The following is a 21463-nucleotide window of genomic DNA, read 5'->3' as shown; positions in this document are numbered from 1 at the left end:
TTCTTAAACCACATCACCATCTCAGGGCTTTGCTTCTTTGTGGTAGCCTGCTTTCTCCCACAGACATGCTCTGCTGCTGCTGAGCACAACAGCCTCAGCAGTGGAAACCAACACAGGGAATACATTGGCACCTCCAGCAGCTCCTGCCTTCCTGCCCACCTGCAGCAGCAGGTGTGCATGGGATGGTCACACATCAGCACATTTTTTGCGCACAGATTCCAGGCTTGTTGAGGCTTTTGTTAACACCACGGTAAATAAGGATAATAATGCCCCTTTATCAGTGTTTTCCCCAGTCTTAACTTCCTTTCTTCTCCTCAACCACAAAAATGCCTGTTTTTTAGACACTACTTTGTCACTAGTATTTTACAGGAGAAGAAAGAGAGATGGAAGAAATTGTTACTATTTTACAATTACCCTCACAATACAACAAGCATGTGCAAGGTGAAAGGCTGTGCAATGACGACAGTACAGTTGCAGATGCTGCCTGCACCTCACATCCCCTGTTCAGCCTGCACTCACACAGCCTGTTGGTTTGACTTTCAAAAAAATCCCACTTAAATAAATATGTACAAAGCCCCCCCTCATTTGCCAAGAAAAGAAAGCTCATTTGCACTGCACAACACTGGATATCATTTAATTCAACCAACTTGAGAGGTTTGCTGCATTGCACAGACACCTGTGAGATGAACCAGCCATCCCTCACTAACATATACACATAACATGCACCTGCAAGTCCCCTTCTCTACTTTTTGGAACAAATGTATAGCACTAAAATATTGGCATCTTCCAGACCTTTTAGAAAGTCCTCAAATCCAAAATGATGACTGAACTAATAAGGTGATGCCTGGGTAAGAAGTTCTTTGGTGCTATTTCATTATTACTCTGATTCTTAAGAGGGACAACAGGAGTTCCAGTTTGCACTAATTGGGTAAATGATCTTAACAGGAGTGATGTCTGTACACTCAAAACTGGATTGCAAACTATTGTCACTGAGCCCAGCCAGGCACTGGATGGTTTGATGTCTGTTTAATTAATTGAACCACTTTTCAACTGGTATCTAAATAAGGAATAGTTCCACATGACATCATTATTTCTCTAAGCATCCTTTTAATTCCTCTGCTTTACTGCCCTGTGAGTGCTCAGTCCTCCTCGTCACTCAAAAAAATAAATGCCTGGAGAGCAAACAAATTGCTGGGTTTTGTGCTGACTGCCAGAGGACCCAGAGACCATGGCAGAAGTGCTCTCCGGCATCTTCATCTTCACATGAGGACTTTTCATTCCTCCTCAGCATGCACAGGGGTGCACCCAACAACATTCCCCCTTCAAGAGCAGATGCTCTGTCTCCAGTAGCTGCTGGGAAAGCGCAGACAGTCCTGTTTAAGCCCCTGCCTCCAGTTCTGCCATCTTCCCCTGCCCTTGATCCTGCCTGCCGGGGTCTCTTGCCCCAGGAAAAGGAAGAGGGAAGGAGAAGGGTCACAAAGGACATGTTCAGGGAACAAGACAACCCTGCTAGCATGCCTCAGCCTGGGCTGAGCCTTCCTGCCTGTCCTAAGCCTGGCCAGTCACCAGTCATTCACTTTCACTTACAGTCACTGTACATGTCTTCTGCTGCCCTGCCTCCAGCTATGGTTAGCCATGTTCTCAGTCTTTGGGCAAAAGATGTGACAGAATGCATTAGATTTTAATAGAAAAGACTCTTGATTGAGTTTATTGTGAAACTTTAAAAAGTTTTTGGAGGAAAAGCTATGCAACCAAAAGAACCAACCTCTTATAACACTGAATATCTTGAATTTATCACTGGCCTTGGAAATATTTTTTAGATCTGACCTTAAAAATGCAGATCTTTCAAGAAAAATACATGTTTTATTTTATTTTTTGTTTATATCTCAGTTTTATTTAAACAGGAACTTACAATCATAGTTTTGCTTTGAAATGCTAGGTAGCTTGCAGTTCAGAAGTGCAAAATAATTTAAAGAAGCATTGTTATACACATAACAATACAATATTTTAATAGTATTTAGTTCAATTCAACAGCAAAAATTAAATCTAAGATCCAAATAAGATGCATAAATCTGCAACTGCCACACTTTAAGCTCCAGGTCGGTATGCAGAATTCTGCACAATCAGGAATATCTAAGACCAGAAAACAGAGCATTTTTCTCTTCAGGTGTTGATATCATAAGGAAAGCAAATGATTTAACAAATGTGCTAGATTTTGCTCTTCCTTGCACTAGTGAAAAATCTAGAGTAGCCTGAAATTAGTTTCATCATCCAGGACTTTCAATGCAGCTGAAAGCAGAATGTTACCTTGTCTCATCACTGAGATTTTTTAGCATTTTTGTACCAGTCTGTTTTTCAAACATGCATTTTTTTCTTACTCAAAAGAAATTTGAGTAACACAATTGTTGAACTTTCTTTGCCTATTACCACTATTGGTATGTGCACTCTACCAAAAGTAACAAGTTTAGACAAGGATAGAGGAGCAGAAGGATAATTTTGCTTTTCTCCATGAAAATAACAAAAATATTTAAGAACAAGAGAAGATTGCTGTGAACTAAAATCCTGACTTCCTCCCCTGTTGTGAGAACTATAAACCTCTCCAACTACGACTGAGAGGTCTAGGTCAGAGCTTGTAGTGATGACAACAGGTTAGTGAACAAGAAGGGAATGAGCTTATAAAGTACAAAAGTAATTCCCTGTAAGGGTTTTGAGTCTAGGCCTTCCTTCCTGGCAACCAGGAAGGAAGGAAGGAAGTATTCCATCCTATTCCTTTACGTAATCAAACATATAAATAGACAGAGAGAGAAGCCTCTTCCTCTCTTCCTTTCCGGCGAGGTTTGGAGACAGGAGACTCCCACAGCTGGTCTCGCTCCTGTGGGGGAGCTGAGGCCTGGCCGGGCCTACGGGGCCTGTTGTTTCTGCCGATCCGGGCAGATCTGGCAGTGTGGCGGCAGTGTTGGGCGTGATTGTGCTATCTCAAGGAAAGTATTAAGATTTTATTTGGCTAGTTCTTTATTGAGTGTGTATACCTGGTTTGGGGTTTTTTTGTTTTGTCCCTTTTTCCCTTCCCCTCTTCTGTTTTCGGGTGTTGGGGGTTTCTTTCTTATGTGTGTATAGTTTTTGTAATTGTATATAAATGTAATATAAGTGTAAATAAATTTATATATTGTTTTAGCTTTCTCTTATTTTGGTTCTCTTGGGTTTTTTTCTTTTCCCTTGGTTTTGGGGGGGGAGCACTTGCGGTGGGGTTTGGAGACTTGGCAGGGAGACTGCTCTAAACCACCACATTCTCACACTGTATATTTCAAGCTGTACACACCACACTCAATAAATAGCTGATCCAAATGAGAATGCTTCAGGAGATGTTGCCTTTCTAAGCACAAGAATGCCAGGTATCTTCACCATACCTCATGCTCCGTATTTGTTCCACATCATTACACCTTCAACATGAGATTTAACTTTCCTCTGTCCCACCAAGCACTCTCCTGAAATTATTTGTATTTACTTTACACCACTTGCCATTCTCAGTAATCCAGCCCCCAAAGTCCATCTATCAACCTGTGGCTCAGGCTGTGCCTCTGTCCATAGGTGTTTTCCATTCAGCCTATTTTTCCTAGAGAAGACAGAGATGCAAGTTCAAGGAGCAAACACTGTTCAAACAGCAAGAATTTGCCTTGTCTGCGTCCATGTTTCCTGCTGGGTGAAGTAATGCTTGAGAGACTTCTGTGGTGTCTAGACTACCCTAAAGCATGGTGACAACCAAAGAGATAGATTTGTGTACAGAAACAGATCCACAACCTCCTAATTTCCTTAGTGGCTTTTGATATTGACAGTTTGTTGTATACCTAAGGTATTTTTAGCAAAGGAATAAATATAAATAATGTTCCTGCATAATTAAGTTCCCATTTTGGCTGCATTTAAGTCAGTTGTTGCAGTTGCATTCTACTTTCGACAAGTGAGCCGCTAACGTAAATTCTTTTGTTTGCTTGCCTATGGACTGGAATGAAAAACAATAACTTAAAGAGATTAAATTCTGGCTTTGGTAACAGAATTCTGAAATAAACCAAGATCAGAATGTAATCTGTGGATTGTTTTTTATTTTATTTAAATAACACCCTACTGCAATTTCACTCAACTCTATTGATGTAGAATAGCCACCTTTTAAATGAGCAGTCAAATAGATTGCTCTCATATCAGCTTTATTGTATGAGAGAAATTGTGTAATAGTACCCAGCTGCTTTCCCTCATCACCTCTCTTCTACACATGACCCTTATCAGGACTAGTCATGTGAACTACAGCTACTGTCTAAAGCCTGTACCTGCTGTAACAGCTAATATCACTGCAGTCATCTGTTTGGTGTTCAGGCTCAGGAGACAAGAAATAGGTGAATTCTACATTGCTCTGGTTAGTGAAAGGCAGGATCTGTTAACTAGCACTTGTTCTGATCTACAGTGCTGAAGTCTCCCAAGCCTAGGTCTGAAATGGTGTGACCACAAATTTGTCAAAAAATATTATACTGTGCTTAGCTTCATTCTTTTAACTCTTGGTCACTGACAACCTTCCAGTTATTAGTCTCTTGGGCAGCGCTGTGCCACTTATTGAGCCATCTGTCCTCCCAGTTTTTCCCTCAAAATTTTCAGCCCATCACCATAATGCATCTATCTCTCTGAGAAAATTTACTTCTCTCCAATCTACCTGTGAATTTTGTTAATAGTACCCATGGAAAAAAATTATACAGCAGTAAACTTTGTAATCTTAAATAGTTCTTGATGTGTACAAAAGCTTACAATACATCAGTCCCATCTGCACCTAGACCACTCAACACTTACTTTCCAGCCAGACTATACCCTTTTTCATTCCTGGCTTACTCTCTTTCTTTCTCACCTCTTCTGGTCTCCTATATATGATGGATTTTTTATAACTCTCGCAGATATAATCCTTGTGCAGTAGCTAAGCTCGTTTCCCAAAATCACCCTAATCTGCAATTGAAACCTGGTCATTTCACAGCAAAACTTAGTCACTCAAAAATAGTTTCAAGTCCCCAGCTTCAAAAATAGAATAAAAAACCCTGTAATGTTTGTTTTCTTCCACACTGCTGCCTGAAAGTCTGCAAGTTTAAAATTACATTGAATTCACTTGTACTTAATGTCAAGCAAGTACCTGTAAGATCTCCCCAGGTGCTGTCTGCAGAAAAAAAATCTGCAGAATGGCACCCTTTATTAAACTCTGTTTACTGATTCAGCAATAGTAGTAAGTGTTCAGATTCTTACTTCCTACATTGAAATAAATTAATAGATTTACTCTCAGCTACACCACTTTAACTCAAATCACAAAGCCTGACTGAATATGCAGCATCTCAGGAGAATCTATAACACACAGAAAAACCCCAGAAGATGAGCTGGCTTTCCTCCAAGAGGAAAGCTAAGTGCCAAAAGAACAGGCAATATTAGCAGTATTAACATGTTTATTGCTTTCCTATTATTATTATTAGCTCTGCCCAGAACATGCTGGGTATAGCTAATAATTTTGCTGCACAAAAATCAGTTCTCTCTGAGTCTGGATCTACTTCTTTTCCACTTTTAGAGCCAGTACTGCTAAAAGACACCTTGGGCCGCTATATTTGCTTGCATAAGATCTAAGGGAACATCTGCTAAATAAGGGTAACCCCAGCATGGCAGAGCCTCCTTGTTTATAGACCCCCATAATCCTGTGTCAGGGAGAGGAGTGAGGTTGGCCTGAAATTGAGTCTCCTGATCCTGCACTTCTAACACTAACACCATCTCAGGTGAGGGCCACTTTCTGTGCTGCTGGGGCAAGGCAAGGTGCCTAGACCCTGATGAAGGATCCAGGCACAGGTAATTCATCAGATGAGTCATGAAGAATAGCAGAAAGGAGAAATGACTCACCAATATTGGGATCTACAGAGCACTGCCAGCCCTCAAAGATTTTCATACGCCATGAGACATCCACAGCCTTCATCACCCAACTCAGTTCCATGTATCAGAGATAATGAACTCTGGAGCACCTGAGCCATGCACTCAAACAATTGCACTAATTACTTTTCAATACAGTTGCTTGAAGAGGAAAATCAACAGTTGTGTTTTACTCAAGGAGACATTGGAAGCAAAGAAGAACATGGAGTAAGACTAATTAGAAGCCAGACCGGTCCAACTATGCAGCAGAAGGGGCCGCACGTCTCTAGAGCACAGCCTCTGCTGACTACCACAGCAAGCCACTCTAAACTTACTTAAAATCATGTGAGTAAAACCATTTAGTAATTTCATTTAATTATTTATCATAAAAAAGTACTATTATATTCTATTCAAAAACTGTGTTCACAGCTTCTGAAAACATGCTGTTATTTCATTCTCACACAGAAGTTTTATTCATAATGTGATAAAATGATCAGAGACTTTTGAAGACTCTGTAATGGTTTAAAAAAAGAAACTTCAAAATTATCTGAAGTTGAACTGGGATAATCTTTGGAATTAAAATTCCTAATTATACCATTAGATAACTTAAGACCATTCAAGAAGACCTATTGTTACCTACTGTGCATAGAGCATAAAACTGGATTTCAGCTGAAAAGCAAAACCATCAAATTCAGATAGAAAAGGCCTGCCTTGTGACAGGGGTACAGCCTTCCTCTACAGTGTGAGCCAAGGTAGAGAAAGGTTCCCCATAGCAGTCTATAAATATGCTTTTAATCACAGACATCATGGTAGCAATAAGATTTGAGATGTTAAAGTAGTCTGCCTGCCACCGAGCTCTTCTTTCCTCCCAGACATCCCTCAAGGAGTCCTAGTTAGACAACTCTTGTTAGCATAAGACTGTGCAGGAAATCACAAAAGATGATCTAATCTTTCATGGTTATGTGACAATAATAACTTTCAATCATCCAGAATATGGACTTGAACAGATCTGCAAATGAAGTCCTCTGTACTCCTTTAAATTCTCTAAAGCACCTACACCCCCAGCCTATTTTAATAGGTTGTGTACTTTCACCACCTAAACTCAGTTTAGCACCTATCATATTCAGTGGAAGGAAACAGGCTACTCAAGAGGGTGATTTCTGAGGAGTAACATCTGATTTATACCAGGTCACAGGAAGAAGCATTTAGACTTTAAATGCTATACTCCAAGCCTATGTTGTAACTATTCAACTAAACCTCTTACAAAAGGTGACTTGGTACCCTGTGTTGTTGCTCAGCAAAGTCAGTGGGGAAATTCTGCATCTGTCAAAGGCAATAAAATTTCCCTGCAGCACAGACAGCCTTTTACTTGGTTAGCTGTGAAACAGTTCATGGTTAGAAAGTTTTCCAGCCTCAAAATCTGAAAACTAGGGTTCGAGACAGGCACAGAAGCCACATACCCATTACTACTGTACATGATTCAATAAAACAGCAGGAGAACATATATTTGTAAATATTTTTCCAAATAATAATAGAAAATCCTTACAAGGGATTCCAAACCTTTTCATGCCTAAGTGGTATAAATATGAAGTAATTCCACTGGAATTCACGGTGCTCCAGGGCTGTAAAATCTGTATCAGTGATCAGAGACTCAAATTTATTCATTTTTTGGCACATCTACTAACTTTATGTATTTGACTAAACTGCTAGGTGTAATTTAACCAAGAGAATAAGCATTATTTGAATTTGTAGACTAAATGATTGCATGTCCTGGGAAATATTTTTAGCAGGTGCACTTTCATCTAAAACAGATTTAGCTGGGGCATCATTGCTAAGATTGTTGGCACCTGGCTCTTTATCGTATAACAATCTAGGAAGAGTTATGGCAAAAGAACAAATTGGTTCTGGAGCAGACAATGTGCATTAGGCTCTGGGTATGTGTAAACCCAACATATCCAGCTGCATTCTAGGCATTAAAGAGTTATATATACCCACTGGAAGTGTACCAGGGTTCTGGCAGAAGTTCAAGAATCTCTGAACTTATATAAGCCCCAGAAGACTTGTTTAATAACCACAGTGGGGGGGGGAAAGGTTTAGCATATCAGCCATTTTTTGTTCTTATATAACAAAGTTTTTTTTAAGCAATGAGACTGAATTTTCACTATGAAAGCCCTAAATTACCTTTCAAAGACAAAACTTGCAGAAAACCCTCTCTCGAACAATCTCAGGAAGAAATTGATCTAAAAGGCAAAACAGAAATGTAATGAATAAAACAAAGAGAAAAATATATATGGATATAATGGATATAATATCAAATATATTCAAGAAGGGACATAACCCCAAGAGTCATTCAGACTGTAAAACTTACAGCAGACAAAAAAGAACTAAATACAAGAGAATGCAATAATTAATTTGTGCATCCAGTAAGTTCACAAGTACTTTATTGGCATAAACTCTCTGTTCACAGTACATCAATTGAAATTAATACATTCTGTGTGGAAAACTCATGACACTTTCAATGCCTTCTTTATTTCACAGAAGTTAGAAGAGCTGATGCAGCACAGGTTCTGATATGAATTACTCTCTTTTGTCTTTGTATTATTCCACTGACTCAAGAGGCTTTGAGAGCAGAAGCAGCTCTTGTTGTTAAAATGGTAAATCTGCATAGTGGGCACTACACATCTGAGACAGAGACAGATTAATTTCACAAGATACATCCACAACTATACAAAGCCAAGCACTGTTTTGTAGCAGATCTCACCAATCTCTTACTCAAACACACTGGGAGTCTTGTGGGTCTGGCAGTGGTCACCTGTAGGGACTCAAGTGGATTCAGCTCCTCTAAGTTCAAATTGTTCACTGTTTCTTTCTTCTGGATCTTTTAACTTTCTTCCCATTTCTTTTTTTGAGGCTTGTTTTAGCATTGTTTTTCCTCTCTCAGCTGTTACATTACTTTCTCTATCTTTCTGAGGACGTTTTCCCCAGATTTCCTATTCTGTTCCCTGTGTCACTGTGGTGGTTTGAAACTCCCAAGAATCTAATTTCTAAGTTCAAGCCCCCCTCCCACAGTTTGCCCCTGTGAGAGGGTTTAGTGACGGTATGCACTTGATATCTTTTTCACCTCATGTGGAGAGTTTTCAGACAAAACGCAACCATTCGTTATTGGGGGAAGGGGAAAATATTTACAAAGGTTTATTTACACACACATATATATATTTACATTGAATTAAATTCCTCTTTTCCTTCAATAAAGTCTAAGAAGAAAAGAGAAAATCTTTCTGTCACTCCTCAGGCCACAGTTCCTTCATTTCAATTTTTTGTGGCACTGCTAGTGTCCTTCATTTTCCTGAGGCAGCAGATATAAGTATGGCAGTCAGGATTTTTGTTCTTACTTTGTGGAAATTCCAACTCCGAGCCCGAGCCTTAGGGGGATTTTCCTTGGAGACCTTCACTTCTTTTGGGTTAGAGCATTTAAGGCAGTTTTCAGTTCAGTCTTACCAGAGCTCCTCTGCCCTGTCTCAGCTCGCCAGCATGATAGCAGCAGCAGCAGCAGTAGCGGAGGGCAAGGCCACCTCCTCTGCATTCCGTCTTGGTTCAGCTCTCAGGACGACTCCGAGTTTTTCAGCTCCTTTCTCTCTCTCTCTCTAGCTGCTGCTGCATTTTGGGACTCCCTAAGGGTTTGGAAGTCCACCCCTCTTCTTCAAGAGGTCTCTGGGTTTTGGGAAAGTGATACAGTCTTACCCCAAAACAGCCCCGTTGAGTTTTCCTCTGTTTTGTTGCCAGCTCTCCCTCCTTCAGGAACATCTCTGATACTTTCAGCTGGCTTCACATTATCTCGCTGCTACTGGCTATCTTTTGGCTTTTAGCCACCGTTGTCTCTACTCAGGACTGCTCCGCTGCCGCTTTCAGTGTCTTCTACTGCTGCTGACAGTAAGGAAACTCTTCCAGCTCTTGATTACAGGACCCAGTCCAGCTTTGACACTATACCGGGTTTCCCGTAGCCTCAGCTGGGGGCTGGGGGCCCTTGGCCCCCAGAGGGGCTCACTGGCCCACTGCTTCCTCCTGGCTCAGATCATGGCTACCTACCTTCTAAAACTATCTTCACCACCTTCTCTTCCATTTCTATGGGTATGTAATTTCCGTAGAGCACACATGGACTTTTGTTTGGTCCAGTATTATCAGTGGGGCAAACCATTACTACCTCAGAGAAAAGGTTTTTCAAACCACCACAGTCACCTATCAGCACATGCCAGAAGCTATGCCTCACTTTGCAAGAGAGAAGTCCTCAAGAATAACGTTATAATGCTAACTGCAACCCATGTCAACTACCACCTGTTTGTCCCACCTTCTTTGAAGGCCCTCCTGTAATAAATCAGACCATTATCAGTACCAAGGACTGGCATGGCATGTATCTGTGCCATTTAAGGCTTACTGAGTGGTGCCCAGTAATGTAGCCAACACTTCTTGGTGGCCAAGACAGAGGCATTTAAGATTCCAGTAGCTGGAGGTGACCAGCCACATGAAACCGACACCATTGATATTCTTCTTTCTTCTAATTCATTCCAGTATCTGCCACTGTGATAAACAACTATCAAAGCCAGTCTGGCTGCTTCAATAGTATTTCTAATAGTTATTGAAAAGTTGCATGTTGAATATTTCTTTTACATGAGGCACTTTCATATCAGTTGCATTTGGGACTATATTCTGATACTGGGTACAGTATTTAATGACTTATCAACTGGAAAACACAGGTGGTCTATACAAAAAAAGGACAGCATCCAATAACTGCTACACTGGAATCAGTAAGCACAGTTTGATTGGAATTGTTATTAATTAAATCAGATTCACATATTGTTCTGAAACACACACATCCTTTTCACACACATCCTTTTCATACATAAGCTAATGCTGTTTTCTTATACTTCTTCAGTGTTCTTAAAATGACACACCAGGCAATCACTTAACTGAGAACTTGATCCTGGATAAAAGTGAACAGTTTCCATCAAGTCTGTATTTGCCACTCTGAATCCAACACAGTCCTTGTGATCTCAGTGGGGAAGACTGTCTCCATCTCAGCACATCTGCTGCAAGTGCTGTATGCAACCAAGAACAAGAGAGTATGTTTTGTTGGGTTTTTTTTGCTGCAATACTTTCAACAACATTAGATCTTTTCATATGTGGGTTTGTTTTGGTTTTTTTTCCAAACAGGCAACATATCTCCTATGAATCACTGTTCCAGTACTACAGCTTGGCTTTTGTTCAATTAGGAGGACTTAGAGATCTTGTACAACACTGTAGGGTCTCTGGAATTCATGCTACTGACTTGCCTGAGTTCCCTCTTTCCTGCTGCGCTGAGTGCCATGGCCAGCAAGTAGGATCAACCAGATTCCATATATGAAACAGCTGTGAAGCCAAGTCAACTATCCTGTGTCTAGGGTAGAAAGAAAAGATGTGTCATGTAGCCTGAATGTTAAATAATGAATAAGTCCAAGCAACTTTTTGATTTTATTTTCATATTTCCGGTATCTTTTCATGGAGCTTTCATACCTTGATCAATGTGTACCACTCTTTATCTGTCTTTTATTTAAATATGTGCTGGATTCTGACTGCTTTGTCAGAGTGTCTTTCCAGTTGGAAACTGTTACCTCTCCCACTAAACTTCTCACAAATAAGTAAGTTTAGTCATGTGCCTTGTATACTCAGTGCTATACATCTACCAGCAACCAAAGGAAACCCTGAAATCACAAATATTAAAGTACTTTTGCTCAAACAAGGACAGAGATGCTGTGAGGTTTATCACAGCACTGAGGTTTGTCCCCATCAGGCTAAATTTTCATTTCTCTGCAAAATGAGAGTCAGCTTCATGATCTTTTCATGCATTTGAATTTGAAAAATAGAACATTGTTTTCTGGTCTTTCTTCCCTATTTTAGATTTAGCTGGTGGGGCTGGCCAAGTTGACATTTCTAAGCCTCATCTCCTGAAGTCTCAGCATGTGTATTTTTCCTTTGGTTCTCTGTTACTCAGTCTCCAATATTTCATTTTACCAGGTGCAACACGCATGCTACTTTATCCATCTTTTGAACATTTGTTTCTAATGTATGCCTAGCTACCTGGTGGTGTGTAGCTGACAGTGTCTTTAACATGCCTTGAATCCATCTGTTTGTTGGACCATATGTTTGTAATTTATTTGGCAGCCACACTTCTAATCACAAATGGAGCATCCTCAAGACTCTCCTATTCCAGGAGACGCAGTAGTTCCTCATTCCAGCATTAGGATTATTGGGAGGTTCATTTCTCAGGCTTTCCCTTGATGCTTTACAACTTCCTTCAGAGCCATTTTCAGCATTCAGCAGTTCTCCCTGGGGATGTCCAGCAATGCAAAGCCTTTATGTAAATCCTAATGCCAGACACAATCATTTATAACTTTTTCTGTGACATACAGGCCCAAGTCATAGCCAGATTCTGTCAGAGAAACATCTGTCCTATCAGTGTCTGAGCAGCTGTGCTGGCTCTCTTCCTGTGAGTTGGAAATACTTCAGTCAATTGGTGAAACTACTATAAGTTTGGGATAAGAAGGGTCCATTTCACAACCTGCTTCATAGTCTAGACAATCTCTAGTGAGTGTATTACTTTTGTATGTGACTGGTGGTCATATAAGTTATGTTCCTAACACACACCTCTACATCTTCTCTAATCTTAGACCATTGTGCACCACTCTTTAATCTTGTCAAGGCTTTTTTTATTCCTCAATTTCTCCAATGCTATCAACCTGATTTCTGTGTGTTCAGGCACTGCTGAGTTTTTATCTAAATCCGTAGACTTGCAACACCATACCAACTTTCCATCTCAAATTTTCCTCTTCTTCCACTAAATCAGAAAGGATTAGATCTGGTGCTTGCAATACTATCTTGTCTAAACTCTCTGTCCTTCTTACCTGAGATGATGGAGAAAGCCATCTTTTAAAGACTTAAAGTCTTGCATGCTGAAGCTAAAGGAGGTGTACTCTCTGCTTATTGCATGTTCCTTTCCTCCAGATCAAGAGTCAGTTCCTCACCACACAATCTGAAACAGGATCCTAGCAGTGGCTGATCCACCAAGGTGTCTTTTAATGCTGCCACCTGTCAGCTTGAGCATAAAGTGACTGCAACTTTCCCTGGATCATTTTGCTAGTGCCTACTTTCCCCATTGCATACCCCACATGAGCTATTCCCCCTCCATTGTAATCTGGCCCACCGACAAACCAACCAACATACCCTCTAGTTTTTTAGCTCTGTTACTTTAACAGCATCATCCAAAAAGAGTGGTTTCTGTGGGTTTGGTTTAGGCAAAAAGCCCTCATGACCTTTAACTGCTTTTGCTTCATCTATTACCAAATCAAAGACAGAGACAGAGATGGAGACAGATTCTGACCTCTTCTTGTGACCCCTTTGTTCAGCTGAGGATGTGGCCACTTGGTTAGCCCAGGGTTTGACACATGACTCTCATCAGCCTTTCCTGACAGCAGATGCATCACCAGGTGTGTCACAAGCATGCCTCCTGATATGCCATAGTGACTGAGTGGGAGGAATATACATTTGAAACATGAAGTCCTAACTTCCAGTTATTTTCAATCTATTTTGCGGTAATGTATGAGGAGATAACTATTCCTATTTCAAAACAAAGTTATCTTGGCACTTGCACCTTCCTTACTTTCAGAGAAGGAAACTATGAACCTTCAGACCTCTATCCCTCTGTGGAAGCTTATCTTTCTCACTTCACTTAACCTTCAAGCCCACCCAGAAATGCCAAATCTGATGCCAAAGTGATAAATGTGTGTAGTGGGCAGACAACAGCTGAGATTAAAAAGTCCATCTTCTAACAGACAAGCTTTACTGGAACATATACAGCTACGCAGACCTAAGCGGTAATATGTAACCTCTGTTAATAAACTCTCACCAGTCTGTTGGCCAGATGTCCTGGGAGTCTTGAGAATCTGTAGACGGTCTACAGCAGAGATCATGCAGATTCACTCCTTTAAGTTCAAAGCATTCACAAGTTCAAAGCATTTGCAAGTTCTCTGTTCTGGTCACCTTTTACAGTTTTTTTCTAGTGCATTGTTTAAAGCTGGTAATGCCTCTGCTTGCCTCAGCAGAGTCACTTTTCCTCCCTCAATGGCTGCATTCCTTTCTTTATCTTTCTAAGGAGGCTTTTTTTGGCTTTCCTTATCTTCTGTTTTCTTATGGAGCCTAAGATAATGCAATGGCAACAGCTATTCTTCTTCCTTAGGAAAGGGGGAGGAAGGTTCAATCATAAATTAATTATGTTAGCTGTTTGTGCTGGCTACTCTTTACTTCTTCAATACTTCAATAGATATCAATACCTTTTAAAATCTAAGAAAATTGTGGCTATGAATTCTGTTTATCTGTTTTTCTGTTGAAGTATTTAAAATATTCTTGCTCTACAGATGCAAGATTTTCCTTTATATAACCATCATTCATGCTCTGTCATATCATGTCATCTGGATGCTTTATACTATTTCTAGCTAGCATTTCATCCAGTTCAACTATTATAAGTTTTATCGTTTTTTCTAGGATCATCCCCAAGTTTGTTACTTTTCTGTTTCTTTGTGTGGTGGTTTTAATCAGTGGTAGTTTCAATCCAAGTTGTGTCAATGCTGGAAGTTTTAACCAATATCCTCCTTACTGGGTATCTTTGCATTTCCTGGATGTTCTTTCACAGAGTCCTGGAGGCATTTTACCACTTTCTTTGAAAAATTGTTCCTTGGCATAATTCCATCTTTATCTGACACAAGTAAGATCAACATAGTGAACATCCTGACACCTTCTGAAGTGGGGACCTATATAAAGAAATTATTCAGGTTTTTGATAGCTTGTGCATCTGTCATAACCATTTGTTTAATTCTTCGAAAGCTGGAAAAAACATGACTCCCTTTATAGGTTTGCTGCTCCTAATATACTTAAAAGTTTCTTGTTGTTTGTGCTAATACCACTGCAGAGTGATTCACTATATCCCATTTAATGAGGGAAAAAAATGAGTCTTTAATTAGTATGTACTCCAGACAACACAAGGAAACAATTCAAATATGTAAACATATGTTTAAAAACATGGAAAAAAAGAACATGACTAGGAACAGTCAGCATGGATTTACCACAGGCAAATTCTGTCTGAGTAACATCATAGCTTTGTATGATGAAATGATTGGCACAGTGGGCAAGAAGAAAGCAGTAGGATAATTTATATATTGACTTCAGCAAGTCCTTTCTTATGATCATCTGTGGCCAAGTTGCTGAGACAGTGGCTGGATAAGTGGTTGATGAAGAGAAAATAGTCTGGACTGCCAGGCTAAAAGGGTTGTGATCAGTGCCACAAAGCCCAGCCAGCAACTCATTACTCGTGGCATCCCTTGAGGATTGATACTGGGGCCAATACCATTTATAAAAGACCTAGAAGGCACTTTCAGTAAACGCAAAGATGAGATCAAACTGAGTGGAGCAGTTGATCTGCTGCAGGTTGATCTCTGCTATGCAGAGACTTCAGCAGGTTTGAGAAAAGGGCTGGCAGGAATCTAATGAAGTTCAAAGAAGCCAAATGCCAAATCTTACAATGCATATGTAATAATACTATGCAACAGTACAAGCTTTGCCAAAAATGACCTCAGCGTCTTGGTAAGCAGTACAACAAACACCATCAACACCACCAACGCTCCTGTTCTAGCAAGAGTATAGACAGCAAGTTGAATCAAGTGGTTCTTCTTCTGTTTGGCACTAATGAGATCATATCTGGACAACTGTGCTCAGTAGGGGTTGCCAGTCCAAGAAAAACATGGATATAGTGCAGCAAAGCCAGTAAAGGCCCATCAATATGGTTGGGGCTGAAGCACAAGACACATAAGAACAGGATGAGAAACCTGACTTCAATCTGCCTGGATAAAGAAGTCTCAGTGGGGCATATTACTTCTACCTTCAGCTACCTGACAGGAGGGTACTAGAGAAGATCTAGTAACTCTCTTCTCAGAGGTGAATGGAGATGTGATGAAAGGCAGCAGGAACAAGCTGGAACATGCAAAATTCCCATTAAATATTAGGATAACCTCTTCCACTACAAGAGCAGTCAAACACTGGACCAGGTTGCCCTAAGGGTTTATGGATCCTTCAGCTTTGGAGCTGTTCAAAACTTAACTGGACATTGTTGAGTAATTTGGTCAAATTGGGCCTCCTTCAAGCCTTCACTCCAACCTCAATCTGTAAGTTTTAAACGTCCACCCTGGCAAGTCTCAGGTTGCTTCCACTTTCCCTAAGATTTTTCTTTGCAATCAAAAGCTCCCAAGTTACTCCCATTCCTGCAACATGAAATTTTCTGCAATGAGAGCTGTGCTAGAAATGAACTGGAAGGGCTGAGATGGTGCATCCCACTAATAAAATTCAATATCTTCTGTGAACCCGAATGATTTCTCTGAGTCAGAGAATGGGTGTTTCTCAGCAGCTGTTTGTTATATATAGCACCTGTGCATATGGTATCTAAACTGAAGATGGTTCAGGCATGTCTTCTCTAAAGCAAGCGTATTTCCTAGCTGATAAGTATGCTTACCCTGCATCCTCTCCCATCACCAGTGATCAGTAGCAGAAGGATAGTGGGACAGTGACATAGTTTTAGAGTTCTCTTTCCCACACATCAGATCTCATTCAGATCTCTTCTTGCTTTTGAAATTTTCCTCTCAGGCACTCCAGCATGATTGCTGAGTTACTCTGAATTTCCACTCTGGTAATTGAGAACATCAACTCCTATGTTCCATCAATTCTCTCTCTGCTCTTATGGTCACTTTTGAGAGGAGATGGCAATACCATGTAGCTCTTGTTATTTACACAAGGTGGGCTGGGTTTCTTTTTTCTCCAGTATAAATTATATTAACACAACTCCTGTTAATTCAGCTCCCTTCCCTTTTTGAAGGGAAAGAAGTAGACTTGCCATTTATACTCAGACTTATGCACAGTCCAAAACAAAACAAAAAAATAGCTCTCCACTTCCTCAAAGATCCCTTTAAAGTTGGCATTACAATTATCAAATAAATTGTCTCCTGGATTGAAGAAGGGACAGAAGTTATCTGAATAGAGTAAACAAGCAGCTTTCTTTGTAGTGGAGCTAACAACCCTCCAGTGATTTACATCTCAAGGGGGAAACCTTCCACTGGGATTCTCTGATGTGTTTTAAATACAGCAGATTTCCCTTCGGCAAGGTCCTTAAAAGGGCTTTTTTTCTCTACAAAGTTTTCTATTTTTTTACAGAATGTATGAGCACATGGTGACTGTAAGACTTCTATCCCTTCATTAAATTTGGCAGAAATTGGTCAGACAAACATTAAGGCACTATGGTACCTATATTCATATGCCTTTGCAAACATCATACATGTATATGCTTGTTACCATATTAAGTCTCATTTCCTTAAGCAAACAAAATAAAGATACGTTCACAGACACACACCAAAAAAAGTCCAGTGAACAACGCTCATCCTCAGTGCTTTCATTATAAAAGTTTTTTTCAACAAAACAATAATTTAGGAGCAATTATTCATATGAGCAAACTACCAACCAGCTCCTAACAGAGATGGCGCACAACTATAGCATAAAACTCCAGTAACAAACAAGGAGAAAAGCAAGGTAAATCACCACCTTTTATTTATGTTATTCATACTCTTCCAATTATGAAAATCCATTTAAGGGATGATGATCCCACCAGGATTACAAAGGGTCTGTGTCAGCGCTTCCAGCTGTTCCAGCCCTCCCCAACAAACACACACACACACAGTCACTGCTCTCAACTACACAGTATTCCTTACAATCACCCCCAATTCCAGCTCCCCACCTAGATGGAGAGGACTCCAGGCAGTAATATATTCCTCTGTCCCCACGACCTAGGACAATATGGGATAGGCCATGTCACCACCTCTGTATGCTATCAAATTCATACTTCTAGCTGTGCCCACGAGGCAAGCATTAAAAATAGTTGGAAACATTGACAGCTCTAAGTCAAAAATTCATGGGAGGCTCTTTAAGCTTTCTTGGCTGTGGTTTCACTCAGTAATATTCAATCAAATAAGCAGCCTATCATGCCCAGCCACCACCACATCTTCCCTACCACCTGCTTTCTGCCCTGACCTTTTGCCGCTGGTATCTTGGGACCATCCACCTTCGTCAGTGGAGACTGTGAGTGGTGACATCCATGTGAACCAGACCTACTGCAGACATAGGGCTGGAAGGTTAGCTTCTGTGTGTAAACTGGAAAAAGCTGAAGGTCTTGAAGCACATTTCAGCAGTAAAACTTAAACTGATGTAAAAACTGATACAGGGGAATCACTGCAAATGTGTATTGCAGATGCTGACAGATCCACTTAAACGTAGCTTGCATCTTTTTGTTTTTACCAGCATCTATCAATCCAACCCCAAATTTAGTCAATGTGAAAGGATATTTGCAGGTAGATATCCACATATTGTTTAACAGTGTGACTTAAAATTCACTTGGTTAAACTCAAGTAGGTTTGAGGCTACAACAGATATAAATTGCTAGTATGGTCTTTCCAACTGCCCGAGTAAAAAAATCATATATTCTAAAGAATAATAATCATCTGAAAGAATTCTAAAATTATTCTAAGTGAAAATTATCATCTCTTTGGGAGATGAAAGTTACAGAGGCAAGCCTCATTAAAATGCATAATTAGGTACAGGAAATACAAAAGACTGTTCATAAAACAGTACAAACGAAAGCCCTGAACTACTGAAAATATTCCTGAAGGATTATCCTAGAGTCTTAAAAAGGTGATTTCAATTTGATCAAGAGATTTTTAACCGGTAAAGAAAATTAGTAAAATTTAGGCTGCAGTTATGCTAATGGGAGCTTGGTAACTGAAGTGTCATAAGAACTTTGTTCTACATTTCTAATATACATGGAAATTTACACACTGATACTCATGAGGAAAGAAATATATATCAAATTTAACTTATATTTATCTGTTTTTCTGTATTTTCATAGCATGAAAGGTGTTTTCCCTCCAACCTTCCCTCTATTCATCAGCTCACTGCCCCTCAAGTCAATACCAAAAGTTCACAAAATCAAAAATTGGGTAAGGTTGGAAGGGACCACAGTGGTTAATCTGGTCCATCTCCCTGCTTTATCATGGTCATCCTAGAGCACACGGCACAGGATTGCATCCAGACAGTTCTTTAATATCTCCAGTGAGTGAGATTCCACAACCTCTCTGGGCAATCTGTTCCGGTGCATGGTCACTCACACAGCAAAGAAGTTCTTCCTCAGGTGGAACTTCCTGTGCATCAGTTTCTGCTTATTGCCTCTTATCCTATTACTTGGCACTGCCTAGAAGAGCCTGGCTCCATCTTCTTGTCACCCCCTGCCCCTCTTTAGATACTTACAGGCAGATACTACCAGGGCTGGGTAGAGGGGCAGGATCTCACTCAAACCACTGCCAATGCTCTTCCTAGTGCACCCCAGAATACCATTGGCCTTCTTGGCCACAAGAGCACACTTCTGGCTCATGCATAGCTTGCTGTCCACCAAGACCCACAGGTGCTTCTCTGAAGAGCTGCTTCCCAGCAGGTCAGCCAACGAACTTAAGTACAGTCTTTAGTTAAGGTGTTCACAAAGCCATAACTTGAGTCTGGGCTCAGCTGAAAACATTTTTGACTATCAGGCTAAGACAAAGAGTGCAGAAGTTAGCTCAGACAACAGCAGCTTCAGAAGAGTGACTAAAGTTAAAGCAGCAGATACCATTTCCCCAGCTAAATGAAATACTAGAAAGATACTTGGGAAAGGCTACGAACCATTTATTATTCATAACATGTTAGTATTTATTTCCATCCGCAGTTTCTCTGACTGGAACAACAGTGATGCAGTTAGAGTGTGGTTTATAGACAGTTTAGCTGATCTTGCAGATTTTTTCACTTGTAATATCACTGCCTAACACATTTTGTGGGGTTTAGAATCATTTTTATAAATCGTCTATTTGACTAGTTTTAACTTATTTATTTCGTCTCCCAGATTAACTTCTGCAGGACATTTCAGTAAGGAAAGGCTTCTTTTTTAGCAGCTAAACTCAAGACCTTACTGTTATCTGCATCACAGAAGTACAAGCCACTGTGTAACTTTTAAGAGTCCGCAGTACTGTGAGGAGAGCAATATGGGTTGGATCCTACCCCAGGTTGCCCACAAGGTACTCTTGTCTTAAAGCTGTGGTGTAGGTGCCAGGAGCCAGGAGGCTCTACACATGTTTACACCATCGCAGTAACACAGCAGCTTTTTATTTTCCCTGGATTACACATACAAATCCTGCTGCAAAGTAGACTTCTTTAAGTGCCATTTTGCCATCAGCTTCTGACAGCCCTACTTACCCACATGCACCCCAGCTGGGGCCAACGTCACAACCAGGTAGAGCTGTGGCATCGCCATGAGGTCGGTCGGTGGTCCTGGTACTCACAGTAATCTCATAAAATGTTGCACTGCCTCTGTCACAGCCCATAAATCCTTGCAAAACACATACACATCTGCACCAAGCTCTGAGAGTACACACATGGGTGTTACAGGACTGCCTCTTCACAGTGTTACGCTGGATAGAGAGACACTGTGTTTGATTAAATTTTTTTTCCCTTATCCTCAGCCAAGAGATGTTCACTCTACCTGTTGTTTAATACTCTATCTTAAAGAGACTATTTCTATGTTTCACTAAAAGTGAGCAATTCCATCCTGCTGCAGAGTTGTTCTTTTCTATTACATACATATATTGGGTATAATTTGCAAGTATATATAAAAATTCCTAGGGGATGAAAATCGTGCTCATCTTAAACTACACTGTACACTCCATATATAATATTTTTCTAAGAATTTATGTGTACTTCCCTACCCATCATTTATTAATAGGCTTACCATCTGCATTCATCTTTAAATTCCACCAATTAATATTCTCAAGCCTGGAAACATTGTGGGTACAGCTTTCATAATATGCAAAATCTGATAAGCAATTCATTTTACACTGAGGAATTTAACCCAATACCAAAGAGATTGTAAGAACAGATTTGTTGCAAAGACTTGAAATAAATTGATTTAGTTGGATGAGACAACTTTCACAGGCATTCATTTAAACACTAAACTTCACTAGCTGCACAGAGTTAACAAATGTGCTACAAAGATCTTCAACTCCCACACAAGCTGACTCACACAAGATAACAAAACTATTAGTTCTTGAAAGAACTCTATAGTTTTCTTTGTTGTTCCAATGACTTCCCCAGTTTTGAGGGGCAAAATTTTGGAAGCGTACACTATAAAGAAAGTGATGTTTGGAGGTGGATGGGTGACCAGGTTACAAATCAAGGAAAAGAGCCCTGGTGACAAGTGGTTTATGTCACCACCCCAGCTGAAAAAATCATCTGAAACTCAGTAATTTATTGAGCCATATCCATTATTTTTCTCACTAGCTAGCAGCCCATTCCAAAGCAAGCAGTTCCTTCTTTTCACTGCATTTCTCTCATCTCATTTTTTCTGTCATTT

The 21463-nt window shown here is 40.2% G+C and overlaps 1 protein-coding gene across 6 annotated transcripts in view; it reads right to left on the bottom strand.

Annotated features, from left to right (window-relative positions):
• The window catches only part of LOC135411421 (uncharacterized), a 106507-nt gene that overhangs the window by 60961 nt on the left and 24083 nt on the right, over positions 1–21463 (bottom strand). For 4 of the 6 annotated variants that reach the window (XR_010429147.1, XM_064648948.1, XM_064648931.1 and 1 more), the window contains exon 3: positions 8095–8153. Coding sequence is in view for 3 of the 6 variants with exons in the window: in XM_064648948.1 (XP_064505018.1) it covers positions 8095–8153 (59 nt within the window). In the remaining 3 variants the exon portion in view is untranslated. Of the gene's footprint in view, positions 1–8094; positions 8154–8674; positions 9155–21463 lie in introns of those variants that run through there. The other 2 variants (XR_010429145.1, XR_010429146.1) reach the window with 2 other exon arrangements.

The sequence above is a fragment of the Pseudopipra pipra genome, chromosome 1 (assembly GCF_036250125.1).
Source record: "Pseudopipra pipra isolate bDixPip1 chromosome 1, bDixPip1.hap1, whole genome shotgun sequence".
Classification (NCBI taxonomy): domain Eukaryota; kingdom Metazoa; phylum Chordata; class Aves; order Passeriformes; family Pipridae; genus Pseudopipra; species Pseudopipra pipra.
This window is presented reverse-complemented; position numbering and strand designations above follow the sequence as displayed.